The following is an 11,820-nucleotide window of genomic DNA, read 5'->3' as shown; positions in this document are numbered from 1 at the left end:
TGTGACTTTTTTTATTATGTAAAACGGACCAAACTCGCCACAAAATTAACAACAACAAGATTGATTGTTAAAAAATGATTTTAAAGATGGAAAGTTGCCATCAATCCCACGTGGGTGCTCGGCATTGTCGGCGCCTATGATACACGCTGCCAGCAGATCACTGTTTTTGTGAAGTTTATTTTAATATCCTCTATCCATCACACCATTTTGTTTTGCATGTTGACACAGATGTGACGTGCCTTAAATTATGTTTCATGTCCAGTGCACACCGGGATTCATATTTCATTAGAATATCAATTTAATTCCTCTTATCATCAGATGTTGTTTAATTTGTTTTTCCTTTCACTGCATCTCTAGAGTCTCTAATTTAGGAGCTGTACTCACAATTATACATGCTTCAAATAATAAAAATGCAATGTCTTCAAATATGCATATTGCCTTCATGTACATTTCAAAACAACATTCAGAGTCAGGCTTTTTATCGCCATAATTGTTTTATTTATTGGAGCTGGGGGTGGGGCGCAGGGCACAGTTGTCTTGATTATGAGGGCATAGTTTGAAGCATTAGAGATGCATGTTTTGGATTATTAGGAATACATAATAAATGATTTATTTATTTTTTGTGCAAGATAAAAAAAACAATTTAAAAAAAGGAAAAGACTGTGGGCTATCTGCTACTTAATATTTTTCTCACATGCACATTTTTTCGTTTTCCACATCATTGCCAGATCAGGGTTTCTTAGCCTTGTTGACCTCGAGGCCCAATTTTTCCACTACAAAGGGGCCTGGGGCCCCACTTGAAAATTAACACTGAATTAGTAATCTTACTCTTGATTTGAATCATAGTCAATAATTATATGTAACCTACTTACAGTCTACAACCTTTTCAAATGATATTATAGCATGACTTAATCACAAGGATTATTATTTAACACATAAACCTTAGGCTTTGGTCAGGCTGGTTACAAAAAAATAGCCAATTATTCTGCGTCAATAACTGATGAAAAATAAATGTAAATACAATTATGTACTATTAAAATAAATAAAGTAATTTATTAATAAATATATTTCTTCACTGAACTGTCAACATTTTTTAGGTCTGTATGAAAATAAAGCTTTGTCACATTAGTCATATTTTTTGCACTTGAGAAACTGCTCTATGACTTTAGATCTAGACTTCTTCTGTTTGTTTGAGAATGCCATTACTGCCACAAGTGGTGGAAGTGTATATTACAAGTGGTGAAAGTGTATATTATAACCCATATGGACCACATCTGGGAAACAGATATGGTCCGACAATGGGCCCCCCAGCCCTATGGTTAAAAAGCACTGCGCTACACCGAACGCCACCTTCGAACTGTGCTATTTTCTTGAATTCCATTGTGTTTCTCACCTTCTTTATCAAAGTGATGTAACTTTCTTTAGCCCCGTGGTGGCTTATTTCAGAGTCAATTAAAAAAAAAGCACAACGACTGAGTCAATAATGGTTGATCGAGTCCACAGACTAGTTTGTTACACGCAATGTTTTGACATACAGCACGATCACTACAACAGTATATGAAGACCGGGGCAAAATTTGGGTGAACATTTACGTCAAAAATGTAATTATATGAAAACCGAGGTACAACTGTGTCTAAAAAAATTCTATGTTGGCCGATCCTATGTTTATATGTGTAATACTTTTCATCAACCTTTTCGAACATGCTGTAGCAAGGAACAGGAGATATGTGATGTACCATATTGTAACTGTACGCATGTTCGACGTAAACTAATTTCATCACCGTGTCTAAGAAATTCCTGTTCCTGGGTCAACAGATTGTCCACAGAACAGCGGTCCCCAGTGCCTTAGCGGTGGACTGGATAGGAAAGAATCTTTATTGGTGTGATGCCGAAAAGAAAACACTGGAGGTTTCCAAAGCAAATGGACTCTATCCTACTGTGCTGATCAGTTCAGGCCTCAAGAACCCCTCAGATCTAGTCCTGGACCCACAAACTGGGTAGGTGCATTGATTTTGGACACAAATAAAGCAATTATGGATGCATGTATTTATGGTGTTTTTGGTCCATATTGCGGCATGCAAGTATGTGGGCGGAGCTTCCTAACATGCATGTGTAATTGTGTTTTCAATAATTGTGTAAATGTGTTATTTTGATGTGACACAGTAGTCCATACTTGCCAACCCTCCCGATTTTCCCGGGAGACTCCTGAATTTCAGTGCCCCTCCCGAAAATCTCCCGGGGCAACCATTCTCCCGAATTTCTCCCGATTTCCACCCGCACAACAATATTGGGGGCGCGACTTAAAGGCACTGCATTTAGCGTCCTCTCTCACCTGAAACCTTCATCCCTTAAAGGCCTACTGAAATGAAATGTTCTTATTTAAACGGGGAAAGCAGGTCCATTCTATGTGTCATACTTGATCATTTCGCGATATTGCTATATTTTTGCTGAAAGGATTTAGTAGAGAACATCGACGATAAAGTTTGCAACTTTTGGTCGCTGATAAAAAAGCCTTGCCTGTACCGGAAGTAGGTTGAAGAGCTCCTCACATCTGTACATTGTTTACACCAGCAGCGAGAGCGATTCGGACCGAGAAAGTGACGATTACCCCATTAATTTGAGCGAGGATGAAAGATTTGTGGATGAGGAAAGTGAGAGTGAAGGATTAGAGTGCAGTGCAGGACGCCAGGGTGTATCTTTTTTCGCTCTGACCGTAACTTAAGTACAAGGGCTCATTGGATTCCACACTTTCTCCTTTTTCTATTGTGGATCACGGATTTGTATTTTAAACCACCTCGGATACTATATCCTCTTGAAAATGAGAGTCGAGAACGCGAAATGGACATTAAAAGTGACTTTTATCTCCACGACAATACATCGGTGAAGCACTTTAGCTTCGGAGCTAACGTGATAGCACCGTGCTTAACAGCGGATAGAAACAGAAGAAACATGCCCCTGACTGGAAGGATAGACAGAAGATCAACAATACTACTATTACTTCTACTATCAGGAGACACCAAACCAGACCCTGGACCTGTAACCAGCGATCCAGCGATCGACGGCGCGACGAAGGACTTCACCCGATCATCGGTGCGGTCGGCGGCTAGCGTCGGATAGCGCGTCTGCTATCCAACTGAAAGTCCTCCTGGTTGTGTTGCTGCAGCCAGCCGCTAATACACCGATCCCACCTACAGCTTTCTTCTTTGCTGTCTCCATTGTTCATTAAACAAATTGCAAAAGATTCACCAACACAGATGTCCAGAATACTGTGGAATTTTTCGATGGAAACAGACGCTGTTTGTATTGGGACACAATGGTGTCCCAATACTTCCGTTCAATCCGTGACGTCACGCGCAAACGTCATCATACCGAGACATTTTTAGCCGGATATTTCCGGGGAAATTTAAAATTGCACTTTATAAGTTAACCCGGCTGTATTGGCATGTGTTGCAATGTTAAGATTTCATCATTGATATATAAACTATCAGACTGCGTGGTCGGTAGTAGTGGGTTTCAGTAGGCCTTTAACAGCCGCATGCTGTCCAGGCATCCGCTTTTCCGCCATATAAACAGCGTGCCGGCCCAGTCACATAATAATGTAGCGTTGGACGGGTTTAACAATGGTCTTTACTCAAAAATGTCAAGAAATGCTGACATGTTGTATTATCTTTTAACTGGTATAATGATATTTTTAATTTCAAGCACACACACACACACACACACACACACGCACACACACACACACACACACACACACACACACACACACACACACACACACACACACACACACACACACACACACACACACACACACACACACACAAGCGAATGCAATCCATACTTGGTCAACAGCCATACATGTCACACTGACGGTAGCCGTATAAACAACTTTAACACTGTTACTAATATGCGCCACACTGTCAACCCACACCAAACAAGAATGACAAACACATTTCGGGAGAACATCCACAACATAAACACAACAGAACAAATACCCAGAACTCCTTGCAGCACTAACTCTTCCGGGACGCTACAATAACATCTACGACTTTTGGAGCTCAGTGCACAACTGCACACACAACAACAAGGAGACGAAGCAGAAAAACAAAGAAGAGACATGGCGACGACGAGTAAGAAGAAGAAATACGCTTGCAAGTTCCAAAATGATTGGAAAAAAGAATATAATTTCATCCAGGACAGCTCGAAGGGGAAGGGGTATGCTGCCTGCACCTCAACCACGCCCCCACCCCACCCCAGTACAGTAAACAGTAATGAAAACACAGTTGTTCTACTAACTGTACTGTACTTGCTGCATACTTTAAAAAAAAATAACACTTATATTTCACTATTTGAGTAGCTTTTGTTCTGCCATTTGAGTTCTGGCGAGCGATCTCTGAATCCGGGAACATATCCTTCACGGATTTGTTGAAAACATCCGCCAACCAATGGATAACGGAGACATATATAATTGTCTCATTTTCAGGTGAGAGGACGCTAAAGGCAGTGCCTTTAAGGCACACCGCCAATATTGTTTGTCCGGGTGGAAATTTTGGATATTACAACTTGTCGTAGTTTTGAAGCAATGCATGATGAGAATCCGGATGTTGTGTGTCAGTGTATGAACGTGCCGGCTGGAATAAACACACGCTGAGAAATAGCTCCGTGCCTGCCTACTTTATGGGTTATAGATAAACTTATGGATAACGGAGGCATATATAATAGTCTCCTTTTCAGGTGAGAGACGACGCTAAAGGCAGTGCCTTTAAGGCACGACCCCAATATTGTTGTCCGGCTGGAAATCGGGAGATTTTCAGGAGAGGCACTGAAATTCGGGAGTCTCCCGGAAAAATTTGGGAGGGTTGGCAAGTAAGACTTACTGACAGATATAAGTAAGAACTTTACACTACTTTATATTAGAAATGGCAACAGTGGAAGATGAATGCCACATAAGAAGATAGAGAAAAATAAGAAGCTTATGACTAGGGTGTCGCCACGGACTACAATTGCGGACGCGCGCACATTTTCAGGACGTATGCAGATCCCAAATACACATCAGCAGGTACTAGAAGGTAAGAAAAGTTGGTTTTGCATAATATTGCGAAACATAACGCCAGATAATATGTCTGCTAATAGGTGCCATTTTCCGGTCCTTATACACGCACCATAATAATACTTGTATGTTTATACTCTGTGCAGCTTCATAGCTTACTGAGGTCATACTAAAAACATTTTGACATATTTTTGAGCGCCGTGTGTAATGTTCTATGTTCTCAATGGAACATTTAAAGTTTTGGTGTTGTTTACTGCCATCATATTGCAGTCTACATGTATATATTATGTATGACTGCCATCTACTGGTCACACTTATCATTTCACCATGTACCAAATAAAATTGCTTCGAGGTCAGTAAGCACAACCAGAATTATGCCGTAGATTAGGCGCAATGGGTTATAAAGCACACTGGCGATTTTTGAAAAAATGAAAGGATTTTAAGTGCGCTTTATAGTCCGAAAAATACGGTACCGCTTTCTACGGGCATTTCAGAAGCAGTCCTGCAGTGCATCTACATTGAAACCACTTTTTTTTTGGTCATCAGTGCGCACTTGGGAGCTGTGTGAGGCACTGATTGCCAATGTGAAGAAGAATATGCAAAAAAAAAAAAAGCATATATAATGAAGTGTTTTGTTTGGAAAAAAAAGGAACGTCATAACAAAAAAATTATGCCAACAGACAACAAAACACACCAATTGAATTTGTTTTAATCAGCCCTTCAAGTCACACAACAGCTATAAAATTATAAAATGACATTGCTGAAAAGACCGTTTTTTTAATTTTTCAATTTTGACAGTCCATATAAGTTGACAAGCTCTGGTCGGTTTGCACATACTTTTCAGACGAGTTAAATAAAGACACAACATTTTTTTCTTGATGAATCAAACTACATGTGCAGAATAATTATATTTGCATCTTCTCCTCCCAGTATTGTGGGCGTTCTGATGATCAGCATATACAGTATATTCTACATATTCATGAAATCAGGCACGCTAAACAGATTGCGCTTCTTATTCTGCTCACTAAAGAGACACAATCCTCTGTGCACCCGTCTAGTAAATCAGCTTTGCGTGTACTATCAGGTTTGCACGTGTTTTGCTGCACGCAAACCTTTAGTAGATCGGGCCCAAAGTGTAAAGAAAAAGGAAGAAGAAAACACAAACGAACATGCACAGGGTGGTCTTTGATATACTTGCTGTTTTTTGTTTGTTTATGTTAACAGTTGTCATGTCTGTTCATGTTTTTGTTTTGGCCATGTGTTTGTTTTTTGGACTCTTTTTAGTTCCTGGTTGCACTTCCTTGTTTGTTTGTTTCCATAGCAACTCATTAGTTTTCACCTGTCCTGTCACGCACCTGTTTCACGTTTCGAGTCACGCACCTGTTTTCACCAATCATGTCTGTATTATTTAAGTCCATTGTTTTCTGTTAGTCTGCCTGTCGACATCACATTTATGCTCTGCACCCTTTATGATCACGCTTCTTCATGCCATGTTCACAGTTCCTTGTCAAGTAAGTTTTTGTTTAATGTTTATAGTTCTCCGCCATTGTGCGCACCTTTGGTTTTCCTAGTCAAGTTTTTTTTACCTCCGCTGTGAGCGCCTTTTGTTTGTACTTTTTTTGAGTTAGAATTAAAAATGTATTCACCTTCACGCGATGTCTGGTCCAAATCGTTTGCACCACGGGAGAACAAACCACGCCATACACCAAGTCATGACAATAGTGAATAAAAAAACAAAAACAAATCAAAACTATCAGTGTCTTCAAGTGAGCAACGCTGACAGTAAAAGCTGAGTGTGCATAAGCGGACAAATGTGATTCATTACAAATCATAGGCTCTTTTGCACATTCGACATCACTACTAATTAAATGCCTTTAGTGCAGGGGTGTCAAACTCATTTTAGATGGGGGGCCACATGGAGAAAAATCTACTCCCAAGTGGGCCGGACTGGTAAAATCACGGCACGATAACTTAAAAATAAAGACAACTTCAGATTGTTTTCTTTGTTTAAAAGTAGAACAAGCACATTCCGAAATTGTACAAATCATAATGGTGTTTTGTTTGTTCTTTTTACAATTAGCTGTTGCGGTTAATAGTATACATACTTTATTTGTCGTTATTTATATTTTCTGAATAAATTATGTGATAATGTTCATCAGTCAACTCATTGGTGTTAATTTTCAATCTATCAAGATAAACAAATGATATCAAAATCAAATTACAGGATGATATTCATAAGGTTTGATCATTTTCCTCGACTGATGTACTATCATCATGTGAATTATTTTGTACATATGTAGCATCATCTACAAAGATACAAATAATTGCTATTGCAACATTCAGTGGACACATTTTGAACAGCTGTTTCTTTCATTCCAAAATTTCAGGTTAATTTTTATACTTAGCACACTCATCCCGCAGGCCAGATAAAACCTTTTCGCGGGCCTGATCCGGCCCTCGGGCCATACGTTTGACACCCCTGCTTCAGTGCAATACTTTTGGTGACAAACTAAAATGTATGACACATTTCTGTTGTCTTGTCTAGGTATGTATTCTGGGTAGACTGCTGTGAACCCCCTCACATTGGACGCATTGGCATGGATGGTCGTGGGCAGAAGGTTATCATTGACAATGAGATCTATAGTCCCACTGCTCTGACTATTGATTATACCAACAAGCGGCTCTACTGGGCAGATGACAACCATATCCTTTTCGCAAATATGGATGGCTCCCAGAGACACAAAGGTAAGGTGTCATTTTCAAGATTTTCATCCAGCAATTGTTCTAGGAATATTTTGCCACTATTGACAGAGAAATGTTCTCCATTTAATATAGTGTCTGCTCGACAGAAAAATACACAATTTACATTTTTATATGTATGCACTTAAAGTGAGACTGCACTTTTTTGTATTTTTCCCTATAATTCACAATATTTACGAGAGACAAGAACACATGTGTTTTTTATTTTTATTTTTTTTAATGCATTCTAACTCGAAAAATAAAAGTCCCCTTACAATGTAGTCAATGGAAGGTCCTCTACCCACAAAGTCTTCTAAATAACCATCCAAAAACCGGCAACAATACTCCGTTTACATATCATGACCTGAATATTAGCAAATTATTAGCGATATTGTTACTATTAGAGATGTCCGACAATGGCTTTTTTGCCGATATCCCGATATTGTCCAACTCTTAATTACCGATTCCGATATCAACCGATACCAATATATACAGTCGTGGAATTAACACATTATTATGTCTAATTTTGTTGTGATGCCCCGCTGGATGCATTAAACAATGTAACTAGGTTTTCCAAAATAAATCAACTCAAGATATGGAAAAAAATGCCAATATTGCACTGCCATATTTATTATTAAGTCACAAAGATCATTATTTTTTTTAACATGCCTCAAAACAGCAGCCTGGAATTTGGGACATGCTCTCCCTGAGAGAGCATGAGGAGTTTGAGGTGGGCAGGGTTGGGGGGCGGGGGTTTGAGGTGTGTGGGGGGGACTGTAGGGGATAGTGGGGGTGTATATTGTAGCGTCCCAGAAGAGTTAGTGCTGCAAGGGGTTCTGGGTATTTGTTCTGTTGTGTTTATGTTGTGTTTATGTTGTGTTACGGTGCGGATGTTCTCCCGAAATGTGTTTGTCATTCTTGTTTGGTGTGGGTTCACAGTTTGGACGTATATTTGTAACAGTGTTAACGTTGTTTATACAGCCACCCTCAGTGTGACCTGTATGGCTGTTGACCAAGTGTGCATTGCATTCACTTTTGTGTCTGAAAAGTCGTAGATATTATGTGACTGGGCTGGCATGCAAAGGCAGTGCCTTTAAGGTTTATTGCCGCTCTGTACTTCTCCCCACGTTCGTGTACACAGCGGCGTTTTAAAAAGTCTTACATTTTACTTTTTGAAACCGATACCGATAATTTTGAAACCGATACCGATAATTTCCGATATTACGATTTAAAGCATTTATTGGCCAATAATATCGGCAGTCCGATATTATCGGACATCTCTAGTTATTATAAGTGCTAACATTAAGGACGGCAGATTGTTCAGAAAAAGGCAACTTCCTAAGCTACATCATCAGTTGGTGGGCTGTTTCGTCGCCTCAAAGCTCGTGAAAGTGTATTCTAGATCAGTGTTTCTTAACCATAGGGCCGGGGGACCGTATTGTCCTAGAGGGCCGCCAAAAAAATATCTGTTTCTCAGCTGTGGTCCGGCTGGGCTGCACCGGTAGTACTCAGGTGTAATACTTTTCCACCACTTGTGGCAGTAATGACAATATTTACCAAACAGAAAAAAAAATGTAAGCGCAAAAATTATGACTAAAGTTGTAAAGCTGTATTTTCACTCGATGTTTATTTAAGAAACATATCATTATCATGTATTATTGATTTACATGTATTTTTCATTGGTCCCTTGATAATCATATTGGTGATTAATGAATGGTTTCATTTCATTTGACAAAGTTGGAAAGTAGGATGGATATGATTATTGAACATGATTAAAATCAAGAGTAAGATGACTAATTCAGTGTTAATATTTAAGTGGGCCTTGGGCCCCTCTGCAGTTGAAATAATGGGCCCTGAGGTCAAAAAGGTTAAGAACCCCTGTTGTAAAGCATAAATCATGCTTCTCATCTTGATAGTAAAAGGATGAAGACATAATCCCAGAAGTTGGTCAACTTTGACAGGCAATTTTCACCCATAAATGGTGAAAATAACCCGAAAGGCGCTTGGTTCCACCCCTTTTTATCTTCGCGAGGATTATGAGTCATCATCTAAACGACAATATATGAACATCCTAACAGTGACAGCAGACATTGTACAGTAAGCGATGTTTTATTATATTTGTTGGCTCTTATGAAGTCTTTAGTGACCCAATGATGAAAATACGTAAATATTACATGTTGTTATGAATGTGCCTGTTACTACATTACGTATATACTTACAGCGTGTATATACAACCTTGATGAAGGTGTTTTTAAAGCGCTTCATAGGCAGAATAGAGCGACTCCCGAAGGCTCCATTGTAAGTGGACTTTTGCTCGCATTTATTTAGTAGTTAGAATGCATAAAAAGCACAAAAAAAACATGTGTGCTTATCTTACATGAGAATTGAAAATGATAAGCCAAATTCTAAAAAAAAAAAGGTGCAGTTCCCCTTTAAGCAGCTAGGAGTTCAAAGAAAGACAGGGCAGAGGTCTAGCTACTGGGGCTTCTGATTGCATTTGATTTGTGCTTCATAGATAGATAGATAGTACTTTATTGATTCCTTCAGGAGAGTTCCCTCAGGAAAATTCAAATTCCATCAGCAGTGTACAGAATTGAGATCAAATTTAAAAAGTAAATAATGGGGGTATGAATGGAAATAAACTAGAAAATATTACAATAAGAATACAAATAAAAAGCAACAATTGTCACGGCACGGTCTCAAACCCGCAACTCTCCCACAGCAAGTTTCTCCAGCACTCATGTTGGCAGCATGCCAGGACACGCCCCCGCACGCGCCAGTCACTTCACGCCCACACAAAGACGAAGTCGCAGACTATCAGCAATCAGCGCACCTGGAGGTAATCAAGACTGCAGCATAAAGACCAGTGGACCCTTGGAGCCTAGGCCGGAACATACTGTAATGCACGTGAGAAGTGTTGTCTCCTTCCACCCTTCCACACACCCCTCATGTACATAACAGTACATTCCAGCCTAGGCTCCAAGGGTCCATTGGTCTTTATGCTGCAGTCTTGATTACCTCCAGGTGCGCTGATAGTCTGCGACTTCGTCTTTGCTTGGGCGTGAAGTGACTGCCGCGTGCGGGGGCGTGTCCTGGCATGCTGCCAACATGAGTGCTGGAGAAACTTGCTGTGGGAGAATTGCGGGTTCGACACCGCGCCATGACAACAATAAGAATACAAATATAACAGTAAAAACAAGAGAAACTATTAGGGCTGTGAATCTTTGGGTGTCCCACAATTCGATTCAATATCGATTCTTGGGGTCACGATTCGATTCAAAATTGATTTTTTTTTCATTTCAACACGATTCTTGATTCAAAAACTTTTTTTTTTCCCGATTCAAAACGATTCTCTATTCATTCAATACATAGGATTTCAGCAGGATCTACCCCAGTCTGCTGACATGCAAGCAGAGTAGTAGATTTTTGTAAAAAGCTTTTATAATTGTAAAGGACAATGTTTTATCAACTGATTGCAATAATGTACATGTGTTTTAACTATTAAATGAACCAAAAATATGACTTATTTTATCTTTGTGAAAATATTGGACACAGTGTGTTGTCAAACTTATGAGATGCGATGCAAGTGTAAGCCACTGTGACACTATTGTTCTTTTTATTTTTTATTTTTTTTATAAATGTCTATTGATAATGTCAATGAGGGATTTTTAATTACTGCTATGTTGAAATTGTAACTAATATTGATACTGTTGTTGATAATATTCATTTTTGTTTCACTACTTTTGGTTTGTTCTGTGTCGTGTTTGTGTCTCCTCTCAATTGCTCTGTTTATTGCAGTTCTGAGTGTTGCTGGGTCGAGTTTGGTTTTGGAAATGGATTGCATTGGTATGGTATTGCTGTGTATTGTTTTGTTGGATTGATTAATTAAAAAAAAAAAATTTTTTTTTTAAATTTAAATAAAAAAAATTAAATAATATATAGATTTTTTAAAAATGAGAATCGATTCTGAATCGCACAACGTGAGAATTGCGATTCAAATTCGAATCGATTCTTTCCCACACCCCTAG

General features: G+C 39.2%; 1 protein-coding gene across 1 annotated transcript in view; it reads left to right on the top strand.

Annotated features, from left to right (window-relative positions):
- Positions 1-11,820, top strand: part of LOC133663276 (low-density lipoprotein receptor-related protein 1B-like) — an 872,326-nt gene that overhangs the window by 720,075 nt on the left and 140,431 nt on the right. The window contains 2 exon segments of the mRNA XM_062067630.1: positions 1,816-1,997; positions 7,599-7,798. Of these exon segments, the coding sequence (XP_061923614.1) occupies positions 1,816-1,997; positions 7,599-7,798 (382 nt within the window).

This window comes from Entelurus aequoreus, linkage group LG13, assembly GCF_033978785.1.
Source record: "Entelurus aequoreus isolate RoL-2023_Sb linkage group LG13, RoL_Eaeq_v1.1, whole genome shotgun sequence".
Classification (NCBI taxonomy): Eukaryota; Metazoa; Chordata; class Actinopteri; order Syngnathiformes; family Syngnathidae; genus Entelurus; species Entelurus aequoreus.
This window is presented reverse-complemented; position numbering and strand designations above follow the sequence as displayed.